Genomic DNA, 22792 nt, shown 5'->3' with positions numbered 1-22792 from the left:
ACAAGTCAATCTCACTTTTATAGTTTTGACTCGAGTCAAGTCGAGTCATTTCCAGTTCACCACCGAGTCAAGTCCGAGTCCAAGTCAGCGAGCAGAGGCTCAAGTCCGAGTCATGGTATTATGACTCGAGTCGAGTCCAAGTCATTGAGTTGACTGACCAGTTTCCAGTTAAATTCTTGTTAAATCCACTTTTTATAACTCTATTTGGTGATATCGAATGATTCGCATTTATAATATACTAATTTTCCTCATTTTTAGCAGTTTCTGGTCGCATTGTCAAGTACCGGTACCAATAGAGGAAATCCTAATAGTTTGGTTACTTTACTATTCTTCGAAATGACAATGAAATGTCGGTCTTCGGCGTCTGAGTATCGAGTCATATGACTTGGTTCGAGTCATGCGCAATGACTCGAGTCCAAGTCGAGTCAATACACAGATTGACTCGAGTCGAGTCATTTCTGTATTTTGAGAAAATGACTCGAGTCAAGTCGAGTCATCATAAAATCGTGACTCGAGTCAGACTCGAGTCGAGTCATGACTCGAGTCATTACAACCCTGGTATTCGCGCTGATTGCTTCTTTATCTCAGAGTAGGCCTCTCACACGCCCCTAAGCTCAATGCAACGCATTCTCAGGGCTAAGCAATAACTCTATATATTTGTGCGTTAAATGAGATTATTGCTACGAGTGACACGCCATTCCTGCTGAAAAATTATAGTTGGCTGAACAACAACAACACCGAATTGTTTTTCGAAAATTATTTTTTGGCTGATCCGGCCATTCTGTGGCCATATCACAGGGTGTTGAAGAAATATATCTGCGATACCTATGCAATACGTTGTGCATAATTAAAGTTTATTTTCGAGAAGATACCAACGGTATGAGTAGAATATTTCCGTTCTTGGTAATAATGAGACCTGATAAAGACGAAATCAGCACTTTCCGAATTCAGTGCTAAGATCGATAGTCGATTGACCTGGAATGAATTCGGAGGATACTATCATTGTCAGTTCAGCTTACCTTAGGCTGTTTCGGAGCTCTCGAGTACGCCGTTTCATAACGTGTAATTGCTCCACACCTAATAGCGTGCTGGATTTCTTCTTTGTACAGGTGATCCTGTTGCGGATGTCGACATCCGAACAGTAACGCCATTTTCCCACATGCAATACCTGTGTGTGAGAATTCACTCTTTCACATAGCTCTCTATTCTGTTGTGATGGCAAACAATTGAACTTCACCTTTCTCTATTTCGTGCTCTCGTTGCTGCCAGAAACTTCGAAATGGCGCGATTCCGGTGCCAGGACCAATCAATAGAACTGGTTTAGTCGGGTCGTCCGGTAGACGAAATTCTGTGGCACTGAATGTGAATTTTAGATTAATACTTACTATTTAGTCAGTAAGGCAGAGTTGTAATGACTTGAGTCATGATTCGACCCGAGTCAGACTCGAGTCAAGAATATTTTGTGACTCGACTCGACTCGAGTCATTTTCTTCAAATGGGAAAATGACTCGACTCGACTCAATATTTGGATTGACTCGAGTTACGCATGACTCGACCCAAGTCATTGACTCGTCTTATTTTATATGACTTGAAGATAATGAAATTTGCGAATCGTAATGGTTAGATCCACGCATCTGACGAATTCTGCCGACATTGCTATTTGTCACCACTGCTGTCGTTGCACTCGTCTGATATCAGATATGCCGCCGTAAAAACAACATACAATAATGGTATATATAGTAGCAATGCATGCATTGTACAAAATCATCCAGTGAAGCAGAGGTAACCGATCTCCGCAATCAAAGTACTCGAGACTTTTCAAATATTCAAACAAAAAATCGAAGCAAAGTTCAATTAGAGCCAATGAAATGACTCAGATGGTCAAGTAGGCTTACTTGGATGAGACTGATAAGCTCATGTGTAGATTTGAAGGCGATGATTCTTCGCATTTTGGGCGACTAGAAATAATGAGTAACCAATGCTCTGCAGTGTGGTTCAAAAATGCTTGTTAATTCCTGCATCCGGTGCACCAGTGAAACGTGTATTCAGTAGATGTGGATTTATTCTAAGGCCATGCCGCTTTACCATATCTGAGGATCTCCTTTCCACTTTAGCATTTTTGAAGTGCAACTAATTGATTTGATCTGCTGTCTGTGAAAACACCCTCCGTCCATTTGGCGTTTTGTTAGGTAGGGGAGATGTGGTACCGATGGATCACTGGGACCGAAAATACTTTGAAAATTCTCTATGATAATTCCATGATTACACTCCGTGAACTTGTCTACAATTGCATGCTGGCAAAATCTTTCCTCACATACAAAAAAATTCGACGTGCGCGAGCAATGGGGTCTCTCACAGATGATTTTTGTTTTAGGGGGTGTAAACTAAATTTAGATCGACATATACATTTTTCTTTGTAACCTTCAACACGAACAAACCAGCAATCATTTTTATTGTGAAGTCTAGGGCTTGTATCAGGCTATATAATGGCACCTATTATTTTTTTCAGTACTTTCCTCGGATGGACTTTTTTTCGATTCATGTGTAAAATTCGTAGGGTGGGGACCGATGATACAATAGCCAAATCAAGCAAAATAATCAAGCATACTAATCATGAAACAAATGAATCATGTCTACGTACAGAAAATCTTTATGTAATAATTGCATATGATGTTTTATCGCTATAGCGAGGTATTTGGAAGTCACACTGTCAATTTTCGGACAATATGTATGTACCCTCAAATTTATAAGCCCGAGCCTAAATCGAAACATGATTTTATGCAACATTTGACTTATTATTTATTCAATTTTTTGACAGTTGCGACCAAACATTCTTCATTGGCTTGCTGTAGCTTAGATTACAATACTGAGCAAGAAAAGTAGTCACATTTGAGTTTTTTAGGGTATATGTGTCATAGGTCCCCGGGTCGTGTGTCATTGGACCCACCGGGTGGGGACCGATGACACGTTCGAGCAACAAATTTTGAACGCCCATAAATATTTTTTGAAAAGACGGATATTCATGTATATGTGCGCGATAAGTAGAGCTTGTATCAAAGTGCTGAGCCAGCAAAAGATCTGCTGTTTTCGGCTGAACATTTCAGGGCCAGCGATCATTTTCCGATTTTTGATCCATCGGTACCACATCTCCCCTATGTGCATTGTGCACGTGGGTAATATTGAATGGCTAATGTTGTGTGATGTTTGTACAATAGGGCTGCTCAAAAAAACTTCTTTTTTATTCTACTGGGTGGCTGCTTGATAATATTGTTAGGTTGCATACAAAGAACACTGAATCTGACTTAATTTTAAAAAGTGGAATCAATAATATGAGAGGAGAAAATTTTGGATTTGCAAATAAATGGAATATTCTTAGTGAGAAATTCTTTCATATAATATAATTTCGTACTAGTAGTAAGCCAAATTTTTTTTCATATCCAAAATATTCCACTCTAATAACTCCGCTTCTTCTAGTTGGAGTTGAGCAAAATTTCCTATGAATCATATTTTTACACAATCTAATAATATCATGAGGTAGCCGGTAAAAGTCGAAAGTCTCTTATAGCAGTGCAGTGCTTTCTACTGGTTTGAATTGAGCCAAATTTAAGTTCTTTTAGGTAATCCAACAATTTTAAGAAGTAGCGTCGTTTTTGGGATTTTGTCCTTTTTTTGAGAATTTTTGATAAATGTAGGTCAAATTCGACCAAGATAGAGTAAATCAGCATTGAAGTAATGCTCCGGCGGCTATTGTGGGAGCTGAGCAGGAAAGTTGGCCTTTATAGTCAACCACCTGATAACGTGAAAGAAAAACTGTTCCTCCATCCACCTCTCTGATTCTCTATCAGCTGGTATCAAAACGTGAATTTGTTGATTTTCTATAAGGTATTTGTGAGCTGTCGTCGATGTGCTCGTAATAAAAACCGAATGTTTGTATTCGTGATGTATCAGCCTGACAAGACAGATATTTGATTTAAAGTTCTAAGATTAGTAAAGTTATCATATTGGCGGCCTGGCTCGTCTATCTGTAGCATCGGTAAATGACTCCAGGAACTGTCCGTTATTCGTCTAAAGAAACATGTGCCAAGACTCTGATAGGGACAAAATAAGCATGTTTGGCAAGCAATGAATTCGATATCACCCAAGCAGGACTGAAAACATCAGTTGAACATGACTTCAATACTGTGACTTGGACCCGGACTCGAGTCATAACACTATGACTCGGACTTGACCCTTCAAACGGTGACTTGGACTCGGACTCGACTCGGCGATGAATTGAAAATGACTCGACTTGACTCGAGTCAAAACCACAAAATTAAGATTGACTCGTGACTGCGAACCATGCGACTTGGTTACAACCCTGCAGTAAGGTACCCTAAACATTGAAACGAGAGGTTGTCGATGAAGTAAACCGACTTTAAATGCCGTAATTACATCTAATCACTACAGATCCACTCACGGTCGGACAAAGCCATGTATGTTGTCGCCACACGACGCTCTGTTCAAATATGTAGAGCACACACCATGATGCATTGGCCCTTTTCCTCCTACAAGAATAGTAAAGGATTAATCATTGGAATACAAGTGTGACAAATACTAGTGTCAATATTACCTTCAGTGTTGTAATTCACTACCGATACGGTTAAATGAACCTGGTCTGGGTGCATTGAAGCGGAACTGCTTATGGAATAGTAGCGACACTGCAGAGGATGTAGCTGGCTCAGAAGAAGTGAAGCTTCGATTTTAACGGATTTGAATTCTTCCAGCACTTCAGGAATGTTTGACATGTAATGAAACTTCCATTCGTCGTATTTCGACTTTCCCTGCCGGACAATTGTGCTTGTTACGATATGTTTATGCTGCCATTCAGAAAAGCGGAGCTTAGTTTCAGGGTATAACATTTCTAAATTTTGTTTCTTTTTGTGGATGGAGCATTGTTTGCAGCTGATGTAGCTGAGAAAAAGGATACCTGGTTTGAAATGATGATAATGTGATATTGATACGGAACGAAGCATTTGATCATTCCTCTTACGGCTATTTGGCAGACCAGTGCACTGCCCTCATACGCGGTGAAATACGATCTCAAACGACACGGGAGTGACGGAAAGTGTTCTATTCAGCATTTCAACTCACCTCAGCGAGTTGCATTAGTCTCGATTTCTCTTCTTCATTTGTTGCACAATCCGCGAAATGTTTCAGCAACAATGGCGTCGGGCAGGAGTTGATGTCTAGGTACCGTTCGAGTGCGCGTCGAAGTGTGCATATGGGAAGGCGTTTGTCAGGTACCCAATTACTGATGGTTCCTAAACACCGGGTAACCAATACTAGCAGTGTGAAAAGTAGGAAATAAAATATAGAAATAATGTAAAGCAAAACTTAAAACTTTCATTCTCCGTAAGTGCGTTCTAGACATAGAATAAGCCTGCTTACATGGTTAAACTAATCATCATGATCTGAATTCTGGAATCGATAATAATGAAAACTTGATACCATTTGCCGCTCATATATATTATAGCGGTAACATAATTATTCGTGAATATCTATAACCATATTGTATATCTATCATCTGGAATGCATTACCACCACATATCCGTGAATTGCCCCTACTTAATCACCTCTAATCGTTGTATTAACACGGTTGCCCCACCACCCAGACATTACTTCATTGATCATTTGCTACCATCGTTTAATTTTTCCTTTTTTCAACTAACATTTTTTACAGCCAGCCTGTAGAGCAGGGGCGGGCAACATACGGCCCGCGGGCCGGATCCGGCCCGCCGCGAGTTTTTACTCTGAAAGTGAAACTTTATTGTGAATGTGTTGACACAGAATGAATCCAAGTTTGCGAACCTGAGAAAGATGGACATTAAACTACTTGCTCGGTTCGGGTCTACTTACATTTTCCACCATGAACCAGTGTTGGGATGACTCGTGTCACCATTTTCGTATGACTTGACTTGACTCGAGTCACCTTGGAAAAATAACTTGACTTGACTCGACGCGTCAGAAATGTAGATTGACTCGATACTCGAAGCTGAATTTACGAGTCAATTTAAATCATCAAGTAATTGATGTTGACTAAATCGCTGTATATTGTATAAGTTCGCCAAACCTCCATTGTTATATCACAAATAAATTGATCGGAAATGCAGTGATCGGAGCCTATACAACAGCTTACTTTGTCGTAAACTTGCTCACCTCAACCAGCCCTTTGTATATAATTTAAATCAAACGAATATCGCTCATACGTTTATAATTGTATATCGTTGATAAGTAGTGGGGTAGGGTATTGAACTATATCATTTTTGAACTTTCTGAGGTTTCGTATTTTATCATGTATTTTGACTGATATTTAAAGACTGAGGCTACACCGCTATACTTGCGTAGTTGAGCAGTTCTGCGCATGCTTGGGCGATACAGCGCCTTTTGCGAGTTAATTCAACTCTTCATTCCATTACTCCTCGCCCCTTAATCCGCGTAAGCGATGTCTTACACAAAGCCTAGAAGTGGGCCGTGCTATAAGTCGGCAGTTAAGGAATAAATATGAAGAATATTGGCCTGGTGTAAATGACCGTAGTGGTCGACAAAACCATGAATATCTCAAAACAAGCAAACTGTTTATTCGTTCGTATATTCCGAATAAAAGGTTACTTCATCTGTATTAAAACAGTTCGCAAAATGTAATGACTTTGAATCATGTCTAGTACTTTGAAATTTCAACTTGACTTCACCAGTGATTTGACTCGTGACTTGACTCGTGACTTGAATTGACTTGACTTGACTAGAGTCACCTTCAAACATCGAGTGACTTGACTTGACCCGAGTCACCTTTGAAAATCAAGGGACTTGACTTGACTTGACTTGACTAGAGTCAAAATGTGCAATGACTCGAGATGACTTGTGACTCGAAGGTAGTGACTTGATCCCAACACTGCCACGAATATTAACAAGGAAGGACGCGTTCTAATATAACTGATGTTCGCGTGCAGTCTTTAGTGAGGGTTTCCGTACACGACATGCAATCAGAGTTCAAAAAAATAGTTGACAATATTGAACGACCACAGATCTCTGATTGACTTCAATAAATACTGTTTTTAGACTCTATGCTTTAAACTTGAAGTTTACATTAAATACAATGGATTCCTTGTATAGGTGGATAAATACGCGATTGAGGTATAATGTATAATGTCTATATTCTGTAATCCGGCCCGCCAAGTGCTTCATTTTCCCATATCCGGCCCGCCGACCGGAGAAGTTGCCCGCCCCTGCTGTAGAGTCAAGTGCACCTGTTCGGAGCGGGTGTGATCAGACTAGTTGAGCCTCAAGGTCGTATCGATCATTTCTATCTAATACCGAATACTGTGCGTGCATAATTTCTGTACCACCATCATTGACGTCTGTTGCTTTGTATGTTGGTTGGATGAATATAAAGACTCTCTCTCTCCCTTTCTTGTAGATCAGTATTTAAAACCGTTCGTTTGTATTGAAAATATGCCTTCACCGACATCTAGCGGCGGTTATGGGCAGTTTCAATGGACAGGGCAAACGCGATCACTATTCTCAATATCATCAGCTCCAGTACTATTACTTCAGTTCTGGTGATTTTCACGTGTTTCGGTGTTTCCTGCATGATGCCAGTAGTATCAGTATTGAGTAAAAGACTCAATGTGCGGGCATCATATGCACCATGCCGTACGGGTAGTGGTTTTCAACCTGCACCCGCAAAACAGTGAAAATCATGTTTTAAGGGGCTTCTCCTTTTATCGTAGTGTATTTTGTGAACCGTTATTCTACAGCAACGTGATAGCCGATGCGTAATGTGGTAGCTTTTGTCAACTAACGACGATTTTCGGTTGACCGAAGGCATACAGATTGGCTACTATGCCAGAAACAAAGTACTTTACTGATGCCGTAACAAGCATATAGGAAAGGTTTACAGTGAAAGCACTGTTCTCACCTAATGCGGTGGTCCTCTCCTCATAAATTTGCAGCTGTATCGACGTGTCTTCGCCAATATCATCCGATAATCTTGCTATAACCCCTGGAATTACAGTTTAATATTGGCTTCACATCGCTGCTCAAATTCTATCAACAAAAGAGAGTTTCTGCGCATAAAAATCGATCTTCGACTTCAAACTTCAAGTGTCGTGGCCTGCCACTGCTAAATCGAACCCTTTCCATCTCGGTCCAGGGAACGGACATACTTACGATCAACGATTTCCGGTTGATTACAAGGATAGATGCCAATATGATCACCAGGAAGATAATGAATTTTGCTGCTTTCTGGACAATCTATTTCGACGAGAAGGGTAGTGCGTCTGGAAAATCAGATTCAATTGAGTTCATAACTATAAACGTACGTTTAGTCGTTGCTTTTAGTCAAACGAGGGTCTCGAGGCTCTCGTTGAAATGGCATGTCAGTACAAAGTGACTATTACTTTTACGGAAGCTGCTTTACAGCACGGTGAAGACATGTATTAGCCTCCACATTAATTATAATGTTACCCGGAATCGTTAGACTGCAGGTTTGTTGTTTTCTTCATCGAGTAGACCGAAATCTCCTTTTTGTGGATCTTCGAAAGACCTGCAGAACATGTCTCTAAATATTATTATGATATGAATTTCTTTCATTTGTCAATGAGAGGCTCATTTTTCAAGAAAACTATTGTCATCAACACATGTGGGTAAACTAATGGGTTGCAGCTATAGTGTCGATCCCATTAATTGGACTAAAATGCGATCTTAGTGGTCTCAAATTTTGGGAATTGGTCATTGTGTCGTCTCTGTTCTTTCAGTTGCAGTGTATCTGTGACGTCATTTCTATGCTGATATTGCTATTCCCCTGCACTGCAATCATTCGATGGTCACATCAATATATACTCTTAACATATAGGCTCAAACGGAGATCAATAAAAATACGCCATTCGCAATTTCAGTCAATTACATCCACATTTTTCCATGGCCATATTTGACACTGCATGGAATACCATCCGATATTGCGGCTGCGTTATCTTGTTCAGTAAAAGCTGGTGGTATATTGTATATATTATATATCTATTTATTATGAACACGTCGTAAGCAATGTTCCCTCTCACGCACCAGCTCACTGCGCGGTCCATTGGACATCAGTGCGCAAAGACTAATAAAAAAAGAGGTCATCACTTCGGCTTTGTTCTGCGAGGCGACTTTGTCAGCAGTGCGCGGCCGCGCACATTAGAGGGAACATTGGTCATGAGTATAACAATATAAATGGTTCGTAATGAACATTTACAAGTGATCTATGCGTGAAGAATTATCGATATAGGACCCCACGGGCCCACATGCACCGTCAGTTGATTCTTGCTTTTAGTCTCTGTCATTTGTTTACCTTCCACAATATCAGGGGCGACGTCTTCAATGTCAGATGTGACTCGAAACTTGTCGGCGCTCCAACTTCTGTCCTGTCCCATGAGAGATTTACTCGCGGCGTCCGCCGACACGTCTTCGCCGACGCAAAATGTTTGACACGCGGTCTAGATAAGAAAACGCTTTATTTTCGACAAGCATAGCGATCTCGTTTTTTAACCATATTTTATCCAATCAAGGGCACTTGACCATGGCCATGCACACATGTACCACATCCCGTTAGCAAGTTGTGAGCAAATTTTAGATTGCCGTAAATTCTCCGCATAGCGAAGCACAATTCTTCCGCCGGAAAACTCAAATGGCCGTCGGAGCTTTTTGATATCGTGAAAGATTAGATATCCGTAATGGTACTGAATAATGATGCAAATGTGTAAATAACATTCCGTCATCGAGAACTTTCAGCGGCAAATTTATATCTACAGCTTTCGTATATAAGACCTCCCTGTATAGGCGCATTTTTTTTATCTATAATTTTCATATCGCAGGTGGAATTGTTTTAACATGGACGTAAGAAAAAATCCCATATAAGATTTTGACGCGTTGTTTAAAATTGTTTCGTTAAAGTTTTGTCACTGCCAGTCAGGATTCAGTATATTATTACTAGTTATGTAGTAAAGATATATTCATAGTTTCCGTAGGATATCAAATAAGGCATATTCAAGTCATCTATTGCCATCATACGCACCTTGAAGACTTCTTTGGCCCATGTACGAAACGATTCTTCTTGACCGCATAGCTCATCGCCCTCGCCCATTTCGAGTAATCGATCTCCCTGCATTTCACCAAGTAGCGTATCAATCACGTGGGCGAAGGCGCAGAAGTTTGGATAGGCCCTCGATCCCAATCCGAAAACAGCAAATCTGCAAAATTTTAAATGGTTCTCAACCTGTATGGTTCGCGCACCTCAATCGAAAATCGTGTATTTCGCCGATCTCCGCCACAGTGTGGTAGAAATTAGGTATAGGTAAAGAGAACTTTCCGGTATAAAGTATTGAGTTCACAGTCATTCCAATTCCCACGGGGGAATGAAAACAGGTCCAGTACGCATATTCTTATTGAGATACATCCCAGGAGTTGGTTGTTTTAGTATCCACGGTTCTTCGACTACATTTGGTCATTTTGCACCAGGGATTTCATGATTGCTCACCTGCCGACTTTTACCGCGCACCGATTTCGTTCTAAAGGCTTTTGTTTCTGTCGGCATTATATTTCCGTCGTATATTAATTGTGGAATTTATACTCCCTGTGAGGTTATAGTAAGCGCTACCGAGTGTTATTAAAGAAAGGTTTTTTAATGTTATTATTATAACTGACGGCAGCCCACGATGAGTGTGTCAGCTCGAAAATTTCCGAGCACTGCGAAAGGACGATAGGACGTATTTTTTGTCCTTGATGTGTTTTCGGTATATACGCCGACTCATGATATACATAATACACACACACGATCAGTGCATATGCATACCATGAGTGCATGATGTGCATATGTGCCGGGTAAGGAAGGTGCGGATATAGCCCTGTAAGGATTCTAAGTCTGGCACTTCTGCTATCCCAATGCATGAGTGGTGAGTGCCAAGCGCGGAAGTGATGGATACCTGTGTTACTAATCAAGTCTTTCGTCTGACGCTTCAACATTACGCTATCTTGTCTATATCATTACTCAACTGTATTTCGCGGCTTGGGCCTGTGATTATGGTAAGGTTTTCATTCTAAATCTTAGATTTAGAGCTGCAAATGTATCAACATATTGCGACGGACGTAATTTGAGACTTGAGACAGTTGCGGGCAACCTGCCACCGTAAAAGGAAATTTCTGCGGCAGTGATACGTAATTTATCTAGTAATGTGTGGGCGGCCGTCGACAGGAAACTGGAATTTACGAATTGACTCCCGAATTTTTAAGAGATTGTAATTCATCTTAAAATTATTTTTGCGTTGTGCGCGATTCAATGTTACACTTCATTTTTCGATTTTAATGTATGGTATCGTCCTTAGCAATCTGAGCCCACAGTTCAGACGAGAGCAGCACAGGAAAATTATACGCCTCTTATAGAAATACCATCTTAGAATCGTGTGTTTCTCACGAAAGAAATATATTTCTGGTACGTTTGAACGATTGCAATAAATTTACCCTACAGCCTACCGACAATCCTGATGGGAGGTCAAGAAATAACAGCATACAACAAAGTAACTAATAACAATAGCCGAAGATGCCCACCAGTGAATCTGATTACATGGGCTGATGAAGGATAAATATTTGATGTTAATATGTGGATCTAATAATATTGACGACGAAATTCATTTCTGAATCAAAATATTTTCTCGCTTCGCGCGATTATAACATATCCCAGTGATTCACACCATGGCCACCCTCTATTTCGGTGCGTATAGTAAGCTGATATGAGAAAGTCCGGATTCCACCGGAAATGGACATGGACACTATGGACAGTTTAACATGGATATTTGGCGCCTACAGTTAGTTCATTACGGCTTATGCACTGGAATGCGGCCGTATAGGCTACATAAGTAATCGAAATGCGGCCGTGAATAACAAAAAGGTTACCCGGCCACCTCTGCTTGAGACAGAGGGATTTGCTAACCATTCGATCGTTGCTCTGCGTCACCAGTAACGCGAAGCTTGCAAAAAACCTATCATCGATGTAATACACACTACATATTAGTTAGATGCATAGATGTGCCCGGTGTTTCGCACAATCACGTATCACACCGGTGAATATGTACCAAGCGATGTACCGAAAGAAATTGCAATTGTATGCAAACAAAATCCTAACCTGAGATTGGATAAGAATCCCGCTGCCTCCGCGACGTTCTGTGGTTCGTCTCTGAAGAAAGTGGGATTGGATCGTTCCCGTTTCATAATACGGGAGCGGCGTGTGACATTGTGAATGCTCGAATATTGCTTGGCGTCTTCCCTGGATAGAAATACAGTGCTTATGACTTGGAAAGTCCAAGTTAACCAGAATCATACCGTTGTGCTTCAGATTTTGTAACTTCGAGGAGATTTTGCGCCAGACTCTGTCAAAACAGTGAACTCGTGCCCGCATTAAGAAAAGAATGGAACACTCAAATTTAGGATATTTCGCGAAAGAATACAATGTAGTCAAGGAGTTAATAAATTGGTTGTGCTTCATTGCTTTTCGTTTTGTAAACACAGTCAATTTTCTTTACATGTTTCGATGGCCTCATTTCTACCTAATCTGTAGTAACGACAATCTTGGGTGCTGGTATCGGGGATATCACTCCGGTATCTAACTCGGTTACACGGATAATTGCGGCTATCCGAGTCTTTATCAGGCGCGCCGACTTGGCTGTTTTTGTAATATCAGACTCCGTTACTCCTTATTTGAGTTTCTAGTCGAGTATTATGAAATACAAGAATAGACAACTTTTTCATGATACGGATATTAGATAATTTTGCAACATAGTTTCCAATGACGGGCACTCTAATGCGAAAGTCATACAAATGTGAAATGACTGTTAACAAATTCGAGTTGTCGGGAACTTGAGAGTTTTCGGGCTGCAATGCGAGGCGGACCGACTCCGATCCGACTCCCAGGAGAGATTGATGAAATAAACGAGATCCGGTCCGGAAAACTTCAATAATCATCATCTATTCTTTTCTTACCGAGTACCGAATATATATTTCCAGTAAACAATAAAAACAGTACGTCACAGGGGATGGGTTCAGGTTATATATTAAATATTGCAACAAAAGAAACATGCAAATAAAAACTCACAGGTTTGTGTTAAACACAGGTTTGTATTGACGGTTACTGGCGTGTATGCCTCGTAGTTACAGCAGTAATGCTCATCGATGGACTCAATATAGGGATTCCGACCATATCAAAAAGTGTGAATCCGGCTCAGATCCGACTATAACCGCATCAGAAAAATGCGAATCCGGCTCCGGCCCAAATTGAAAAACATCCGGCCGGATCTCCGGTCCTACTGCGGTCCATGCTCCGCTGTCGTAGGTTGGGACTTGTGTACGACAGTGACGTCGCGTGTAATATATGCCTACTATAATTAGATGCCCGTTGGTTTCACGTGAAACAAGAGAGATAAAACATTACCACTCCATTTTCAGGAGGATCTCCGTTGCCGAAGGTACTGGTTACAACCAACAGCAAGGTTTCGTGTTCGAGATTCGACACATCGTAATCTTCCATGCACACAACCTATGACAAAAAAAGGAAAAAAAAAACAAGTAATTGGCGATTATGTCGACATGTATAACCGTTGCAGACTGGTATTGAATCTCTAGTAATTACCTCCGAGTCAGTAAATTAATCTTTAAAATTATTTTTAAATGCTATAGCTCATGCAGTCAGACAGTCGTCATATATATGTAATATACGTAACGAAAAATACCACGAACACTTCTGACAGATGCACGTGTGCTGTAAGTTTGACTCGTGTGATTGTACTGAGAACGAAATCCAACTGCAGTAGACTCGATGATCTACAGATCACTTCGCGGCAGCTTCATCTCGTGATCAAAAACATATGCATTCTACGTGACTGTGTACAGTACATATACAGCCAACATCTGAATTTGTACATGTCTCATTTGTTTTTGAACATCATTCTGTGACCAACTTTTCTGTATGTGTCAGACTGTATCTGAAGTTTTTGCTGTTCTTATTGTCTTATTCTCCCTATCTCCCCCTCTCCCACCTTCTCTCTCTCTCTCCATCTCTCTCTCTCTCTCCCTCTCTCTCTCTCTCTCTCTCTCTCTCTCTCTCTCTCTCTCTTTCTTTTAGTTTTCAATTCAGTTTTCGAAAAACATGTAATAAGGAAGGAGCTAAGCAAGAAAAGCTCAAGTTTCACACAGGGTGAATAACAGCGTGAACCATTTGTTCATTTCTTCGAACCACAGTCTTACTTTCGCTGAAAACGCATGATTGAATATGTCCTTCAACGATTCCGCATATTCCAGAGATTTTCCGGTTTCTGTGGCATACAGAATCGTACACTTGATGCGGTTCGCCATTGCCTTTCCCATCATCGACGACATCATCAATACCGACCTGGAAACGCAAGGAATTGCGAGTGTATCATTTAAACGCGACAAGCGATCGATGACATAAATCATTTGTACCAAAACGCGGGATTGTTGAAAATACAGTCATTGTGAAATAATTTCAATTGCTCAAAATAAAACAATTTACTGAGAATTCATGAATAACTGTTCCGAAAATGCATTAATCATCAATGCTTTCAAAACTTTTTTAAGCGCTTACCATTTCGAGCATTTTACTGAGCTCACGTACCACCTGGCTATATATCGACCGGAACAGAGGCTACTATAGCTCGTGCTAAAGACCACTGTTTTAGCTTGACACAAATGTTTACTGCGAAGGCAAGTTTTTGTACGCTGATCTGGTATGGAATCTTTTGAAATTGTGACATGGCTTGATGATAATTAACGAACCTCGAAAGAGCAAATTGCGCATAGCGAAAGAAAATTATTTGAAAGACTTGCTATATTTGTTCAAAAACGCTCTTGCAGCTGGCATAAAATAAGTTTTGTGAGCTTTTCGCGGTATCTGAATCTCTCCTGGCCTGCCCCGCAGTTGCACAATGGTGAGTGATCCTCTCTGCACGTCTGATTGTTATAAACCACTGGCCGCTATTGAGCCGCGAGTCATCGAACGAACCACATTACTTGTGCCATTAGATAATTATTACATTCAAAATTCTCAGCAACTGGGGATATGAAGCTTTCTGGCCTCCATTGTACGATCTGGTTTTGGTGAGCCCAGCGGTACTTGGATACAGTGCAAATTAGAAAACTTGATCTACATATTTTCTTCCAATTCAGAAATTAATAGGTAGCCTACGTTGAATAAGTTACTGGCGTAACACTTGAGATGCTAGTGGTACGCGAGCCACATAGTTTGGGAACCACTGCGTAAAGCAAACATTTTATTGTACGGTGTCTGTTATCAATGGCAAAATCTTCTTTTCGTGGGGCACGGGCTTACTTTGCAAGTCCTTTGAAGTGCATGGTTTTCTTTGTTTTTACTGCGCGCCCCTTCCAAACGTGATAGATCCATGGGTCCGGCTGTAAATAGTCACGGAAAGCTATACATAAGGCAGTTATGCGGACAAAAAGATATCTCACCAACCTGATACTGGCACGACGGGTTGAGCGAGTAATTCAGTATTTCTTGATGGAAAATTGGAGTTAAGCTCCCAGAAATCGGCGGCGTCAGCCAGACCCAATCACCAGGACAGCCCCCGCGAGTTTTAACTTCATTTGCGAAATGTCTCATGAAGGACTTGGAAGCGGCGTGATGGTTCATCATTGTGACTCGTTCGCACTATCGAATGTAAGTTTGTTGTTGTTGTCTGTGGTACGGTATTCATGGTTTTTTTTACTACACTTGTCAAATACAACAGGCCGACCTGTAGGACGGCCCACTTCTATAGGCTTGTTTTAAGATATAAGTATACTGCTTACACAGATGAGGTGGCGATTAGGAGCCTAGATAAACCTCTAACACTTAGATGGGAATTCCGGAGTCCTGAATCCGCAATCCATCGATGCTGCAGCTGTGGATTACGCCACTACTATATCTCGCCGCTGAGAATGGTAGGTCTGGTGATGCTAGCTGCATATTAGCGAATAGGCTTACTAGCCCATTCAAAGAAAAATATAGTCTTAATATTCGTTTCCTCCAGTGGAGAAGTCTTGTAATGGTCACAAAGTGCATCGAAATAGTCATGGTCCATAAATTAAAATGATCACGCAGGCTCTTGACATTTTAACGCAAATTTCAAAAAATCAGTTTTCACCACGGCGAGGATATTGAAATGTGACGTAGGCCTACGTACTGTTGATGATTGTCGTTTATTATTTCCTTCACGCAAATCATTTGTTGTCGGAATTTAATAGAATCATTTGTTGGCAAACCTTAATCATTAGTAATCAATGGTACAAGTTTTTGCAACATTTTTTCGATTTTTCATTTAAGTTGCTAACATGCTATAAAACTATTTCTGAAATGATTCTATTCTATTTGATGGAATAGCTGCATATCATATCTATGACGCGACAGTTGGCTTGCAAGCTAGAAGTGCAACAACCCCAGCCAAGCACGACAATGCTCATAGTTCTGGAACCCCCCAAATCAGCCTCCAATTTTGCATTGTGATCACGTTTGGCCTTGTGACGAAACAATGCTGTTTGACTCTTTTTTTCGCAGCTTCATTCTCGTTTCGCCAGACAGAATTGTTGCGTCACCATGTCAAACTAGATCACGATGCAAAATTAGAGGCTGATTTTGGGGGTTCTAGGGCCATGAGCAGAATAAAATTTATGTTTTCGTAATCGGTACAGCAGGAGCTTTCCATTGATATCCGTTTTATCTAATTTAGCGGTCGGCTGCCGGTCAAAAATGGCAGTAAAGTTGCCTTTTTCAAATGGAAATATGTCGTACCCAAATGCAGTGAGCCGTTCAATCTCGCTGTGTCCACACCAAATAGGACACTATGGTGCTATAGTTGTCAGATTTCATTGCTGATTCTGCATATGCTCTGTTCCTATCATTGTTACTGGTGCATATATACAACTTTTTATTACAACTTTTATTACAATTACACGTTACAATTACAAATATAAGTTTGAATTGCAACAATTTGCGTCAGAACATCTCAGATTATAGGCTTCTGCGCCTGGAAGCCGACATCCCCAAGATTTAGAGCGGTACAGAAACATGTACATTGTACAATCGTAAATCTGCTAAGTAGCAAATGGTCAACGTTATAAAATATATTGCCTGACTTGCGTGACGAAATATACTCAATGATACATACGGATATTCCAGGACATCCGATTACGGTGGGCTTTGGCTACGACTCAAACATACCTGGAAACTGTGAAGTATAGCGATGTTGAACTCTACCATTACAACATCCTTCCAAAGTGATGACTCATTTTTTGTGTCCAGACTCATCTTGCGGGCGACTTCCTAGAAATTACGTATTGAAATATTTAGTCTTCATATTCGACCCTATATTTGCACCATACGCCATGGATTCGTTACCTCTAGTAAATTGTATCGCGACGAATCGCACAAATCTCTTGCGATCTTCGTACCCACGTACCACCCGTTGAAGGGGGCTGCAGGAAATTGTACTCCACCAATGTCGAACATCATATTCGATATTGCGGGTACCGCGAACCACTTATACCCCAGATTTCGGAACCAGTCAAACCTTGGACAGGATAGGACACCATGAGTGCATGATGTGCATATGCCGCTGGACAAGGATGGTCCAGATATAGCCTTTTACGGCTTTTTGAGTCGTGCATCATCTCCACATGCTAGCCCAGTAATGCATGAGCGCCAAGCAGGGAAGTCATGGATACCAGTGTGACTAATCAGGTCTTTGGTCTGACCCGACCGGAGATCGAAACCACGACCTACCGACCAGGAAGAAGGACGCTTCACCATCACGCTATCTTGGAGGAATATGTTCCACGTATTTCTAATGAACCGATATCTGAAGCATATTGGTCAACATCAAAAAATCATGCTATTTGGATTCACTTTGATTTAAATATACGGTTACATCAAACGTAATATCCGGGTCTATTCTGTGAAATTTAGTCATTCATGAGTAAGACGTAAAACGCTTCAAATCTTTCTTGCCAGTCATCACTAACATCTTATACACAAAGCATTCGTTGATACATAATATATTAGAAATATGATAATATAATAATTAATTATAATCAATTATTTAAATAATTAATTATTAATTAATTATAATCAGTGATTGCATAATGTGATACGATATGAGATGTAATATGATATTATATAATATGATATCGTTGTGGAAGGATATCGCGATGATTTTCCAATATCAGTGTATATAAGAATAGCATGAATATGATCTCCCAAAGTATGAATGTTGATCATAACTATAGCCTTACCTTGGGTGCCTAAGGTCAACTTCAAGAATGAGATCTTTCGGAATTTCGTACCAATCCGGATCTTCCCCCTTAGCTTGGAGCACTATCGGCAACACATCAAACATCCCTCCTTTCGGTTTCCAACCCAGTTTCACGCACAGCTATAGAAAGACGTTTCAAATTTCCGATCGTCGAAATAGCGGATAAGTACTAGCTGCCAAATCCGACCTCCGTGAATTTCACGTTATTTGGGTCGCCAATAATGCTACCGTTCTCTTGTCTGTATCCGGCGTACAAAAGTAATTGCGAATTCCAAACCCGGAAATCGTGCATGTAATCATTTGATCTTGGCGGAAAGAATGTGACGCAAGATCTGCAATAAAGCATGTGGTCGGCTTAGTATGACAATTTTATTGTCGTTTTATTTGGTAGGGATAGGCTTGATTGATTGACTGCACTGCACCACGTTGTATTATATTCCGTCTCCTATCGCGGTGTGCTTTTTGTGTCTTGATGAGTGAAAATTGATATAGTACAACTGCATGTTCATCTCTATCATTATTCGCGAATTATCAAGAAACTAACGTCAGTAATCGGCCGGCTTCCGTTGCACAGATGACGATCAGTAATAAATCGGCCGGCTTCCGTTGCACAGATGACGATCAGTTACTAATCGGCCGGCTTCCGTTGCACAGATGACGATCAGTCACTAATCGGCTAATTTTAATCGGCCAAATGTTATCCGCCGAGTGAGGTATTTCAGAAAGTTAATTTCCGATCGGCATCTGTGCAATCCATCCGTAATCTTGTATTTCGCTAAACTGTAAGACTGTAATGAAGCTAGTTGAGGTTTTTTGATATTGCCAGCATAACATTATCACGGAATCATGTACATATATGATGTATCCCTGAGTATGAAATGAAAAATACAATTGTTGCACGGACACACGTAGCCTTGCTACGCAGAAATACTGATGTGGCTCTCGTATCACAACGCCCGGCGATATTCACCAAGGATTTCGTGAGCGGGCAGGAGATATACGCTTTTCCGCATAATGACCTGGTACATTTCATGGTAAAGGATAAGCGATTATGCCAGAATATATAGTTATGGACGATTGCAAACGCAAGCCCCGAGATTGTCCAACATCAACGCGCTCTACGACTGTGATACGAACGCCTCGCTCTTGCGACAGAGAGAATTTATTCAAACATGCGCAAGCTTCAATAACTTACCGAATACTTCCTTTGTTGATTCCATACCTCAAGTGGTTGCAAATCGCGTCGAACATCATGCCCGTATTATCCACGTGCCTGTAGTCAAAGACCTGAAAGAGTCGCATCACAGTATTCAATTAGGTGCGGCGAGGCATGAGGTACAAATACTTTCGTCTCCGTTTAACTCACGCATCAGCATGACGCAAATAAGCACATTTTTATAAAGGTCAACAATAAGGAAGGATAATGTGTTTTTTCTTACTCCTACAGAGGTAGGGAATCTCAAGACCGCTAGGCGTTGATTGGGCTTTTCAAGTCAACGGCGTATATCAGCGACAGTGTCATACCTAAATGAAAGCTTGCATGCTACAATATACTGGCCATGTATACAGAATACAGATGTATATTGTATGTGTTTTCACATTTGTCATAAGCTATCACGAGATCCTCTATGCCACCTATGAATCTTGTCGTTAACGGTGACAACTACGCCTGCAGATTTCAACTCCCAGTCATCGGTCACTGGTCAGCTCGTACTCCCTATTCCTATGCTCTGTCACATAAACGTTGAAATACGTTGCAACCAGAAAGAGTGCGCGAGTCAATCACTCGGCTAACCACAAATGCATCATTTTTTCTAGCAATATTGCAATTTCTTGAAATTGCCTTTCTTTCCAGGCCGTGGAGCACAAGGCCTCAGCGGGTGAAAAGTGCCACTGCAAAATGTATAATGACTATGGCAGTGTTCCTCGACTTTTTTGTCTTCGCGGATCCCTTTTTGACCATCACGGATCCCTGCGGACCCCCAAAATTTTAATTCAAATTTAGCTCTATACTATCGTGCAACCGTCCGTCTCGTACAAATACCGATTGTAGGCTATAGTGCTAAGAAGCAACAAAATGCCCATTCTTGAAAGTAACATCATAGCGTACTATTTCTGTAGAAATTGGGAATATTTTTATTATTTCAAAGCGAATTCTGTAGCTAGATTTTTTTGAAATACGCGGTCGCGTCTTGAAATCCACGCCGTCGATTTGTTATGAACGAGTGCCGAAAAGATGGGTAGTGTCAGATGTAATAATAACGTGCAACGCTTTCGACGACACCTTTGGGTATGATCGCAACAGATATGACTTCAGACTTGAGATAAAGAATTCAAGTGAACATATTATGTGCAGATTAGCCATTTATATCTAGCGGTTATTCTGGAATAGGGGTTATGCATATCACAGGAGAAAGTGGATTTTTTCAAACAAATTCTTTTCAAAACCCCAACAAAAATATCTAAACAGCAATATGTTTATATCAGTAGGCTATTGACAATTTGGATATTAAAATGGGTTTGCACTGTATAATATTTCATCTCGAACGGCCATTCTTTTTGTGAGTTATTAAGTTTTTGCACAGTTATGGAGCGAACCTGTCTCGTGATTTCTCTAAATTAAGAAAGTACAAATCAGGTTATCCACCGTTTTGCAAATTTGAAGCTTTCGCTGACCCCCTGAAAATACTTTGCAGACCCCGGTTGAGAACCACTGGACTATAACAATTATGTACTACAACATATTGGCCGAAATGATAGATAAAATATTTCATCAGATGTAATAATGCATACTATGGGTTACACTCTGAGTCGGATTTATTCAAGTTATATTCTTTTATTTCGTTTCATTCAATGTCATTCATTCGAATTTGTTACGTCATACATCGAATTCCAAACGCCAAACTCACAGGAAATATGTACCGACGTCTAACAGGTTGTTGTCATATCCTATCTATACATAATAATTAATACGAAGTTCACAGTGGTTGACGGAATTCAGAGCTATTAATCGAATTATTAACACAGAATCAAAATAAAGAAACACTCAAAGGTACAAAATATGGGTAATGGGGTTGAGTACCTTGTACGTATATATAGCCCCACTTGACTGCACCATAGTCGGTACGTAGTATTTTATATGATAGAAGGCTCGGTGAGTGATATGATTATCACCTGGGACATACCTGTAGTTTGTTCCATTGTATCCTACCAATACATCTTGGGGCGTTGCGCCAGGCAGTTTTTGCGCCAAAGACTAGTTCGTATTCGGTTAGACGGTAGCTGCCAGTCGTTTTGATAGAATCTACCACTTCCGACAAGCGTTTTTCTTCCATTGCTGGGTTCTTTCTGCGTAAAAACCACAGCTGAGGAACTGCTGATGCATGAATTCGAATATTGACGGTCGTCATAAGAGGAGCGAAAATTTTCAATTTAACGCTTGAAAACCTTAACAGGTACGAACCATAAAGTATGTTTATTACGTAAATTTGTAGCTGACACTATAGGTTGTAAATAACGTCATAAGTCGCCAAAATATATTTACGTGCTGGGCACAGCGAGACAACTGCCATTCAAATAACCAAGATCTATTGTTGTCAAATTTGTGTGTTGGTAAAACTTTCTGATAGGGTAATGCGATTTTCTATAGCTGTGGTCGGGAACCTTTTTTGTCCGAAGAGCCATATTGGCCCTATTTTTTCCATCTCAGCTCCCAAAGAGCCATACATGTCAATCAACTGTTACGTCAAAATTGAAAATTCATGACGTCATGGTAGCACTAATTCGAACTCACTATATGGGATTTCTCGTGTGCGCCATATTTTCTCTGTAAAAACTGGTATATATTGTTCGAAAATAAAGCTCGAAACGAAAGGTAAGGCACTGACAGGCCAAGCCTCACCATTGATAACGCAATCCCTGTGGCTTGGAATTTATTATAACTGATAATAATCGAATGTGACTGTCACAATGATTCGGAAAATCCTAATACTTATCGACTTCTCAATTCTCAAAGTATTCGGCGGTAACATTACGTTGCGCTACACGCCTATACATTTCATCGCCAGTACTACACAGCGCTTTACTTACCAATCAAGAACGTGGATAGCAATGGCGTTGTTTGTAATTCGAGTTTGTAATTAGGAATGTCACATCCACAACAGTTCATTTCGCGCCGTAGATCAGGAAGACAATGTGTATACGAAACTACATTTTGAAATGGGCGTGCTAAGCTCTTTGATTGATCAACGTATCGCACAATTAAAGATTTCGAGTCGGGTACATAGAATTCGCGAGTGATATTGGCCGCCAGCGTGACAGTAATTTAAATTTGAGGATTTCGAAAAGAGGTGGTCCGAGCCCCTAAACCTGAAGACGGCATTGTCTTAACCTCTCAAAGACATGTTTAT

At 40.6% G+C, this 22792-nt stretch overlaps 1 protein-coding gene across 3 annotated transcripts in view; it reads right to left on the bottom strand.

Annotated features, from left to right (window-relative positions):
- The window catches only part of LOC145449407 (nitric oxide synthase 1-like), a 31830-nt gene that overhangs the window by 2955 nt on the left and 6083 nt on the right, over nucleotides 1-22792 (bottom strand). For all 3 annotated transcript variants that reach the window (XM_080327759.1, XM_080327760.1, XM_080327761.1), the window contains 22 exons: nucleotides 21569-21731; nucleotides 19579-19670; nucleotides 18571-18715; nucleotides 18364-18503; nucleotides 17471-17642; nucleotides 17294-17395; nucleotides 15551-15745; nucleotides 15407-15486; nucleotides 14305-14449; nucleotides 13493-13597; nucleotides 12388-12434; nucleotides 12191-12331; nucleotides 10088-10262; nucleotides 9365-9509; nucleotides 8503-8581; nucleotides 8206-8315; nucleotides 7955-8038; nucleotides 5131-5300; nucleotides 4610-4820; nucleotides 4457-4544; nucleotides 1238-1356; nucleotides 1020-1168 (listed from right to left, as the gene is read on the bottom strand). In XM_080327759.1, coding sequence (XP_080183885.1) covers nucleotides 1020-1168; nucleotides 1238-1356; nucleotides 4457-4544; nucleotides 4610-4820; nucleotides 5131-5300; nucleotides 7955-8038; nucleotides 8206-8315; nucleotides 8503-8581; nucleotides 9365-9509; nucleotides 10088-10262; nucleotides 12191-12331; nucleotides 12388-12434; nucleotides 13493-13597; nucleotides 14305-14449; nucleotides 15407-15486; nucleotides 15551-15745; nucleotides 17294-17395; nucleotides 17471-17642; nucleotides 18364-18503; nucleotides 18571-18715; nucleotides 19579-19670; nucleotides 21569-21731 — 2857 coding nt within the window. The remainder of the gene's footprint in view (nucleotides 1-1019; nucleotides 1169-1237; nucleotides 1357-4456; nucleotides 4545-4609; nucleotides 4821-5130; nucleotides 5301-7954; nucleotides 8039-8205; nucleotides 8316-8502; nucleotides 8582-9364; nucleotides 9510-10087; nucleotides 10263-12190; nucleotides 12332-12387; nucleotides 12435-13492; nucleotides 13598-14304; nucleotides 14450-15406; nucleotides 15487-15550; nucleotides 15746-17293; nucleotides 17396-17470; nucleotides 17643-18363; nucleotides 18504-18570; nucleotides 18716-19578; nucleotides 19671-21568; nucleotides 21732-22792) is intronic.

The sequence above is a fragment of the Botryllus schlosseri genome, chromosome 11 (genome assembly GCF_051294905.1).
Source record: "Botryllus schlosseri isolate E-star chromosome 11, Bs_hap1, whole genome shotgun sequence".
NCBI lineage: Eukaryota > Metazoa > Chordata > Ascidiacea > Stolidobranchia > Styelidae > Botryllus > Botryllus schlosseri.
Note: the sequence above shows the minus strand (reverse complement) of the source record. Positions and strands in the feature narration are given on the sequence as shown.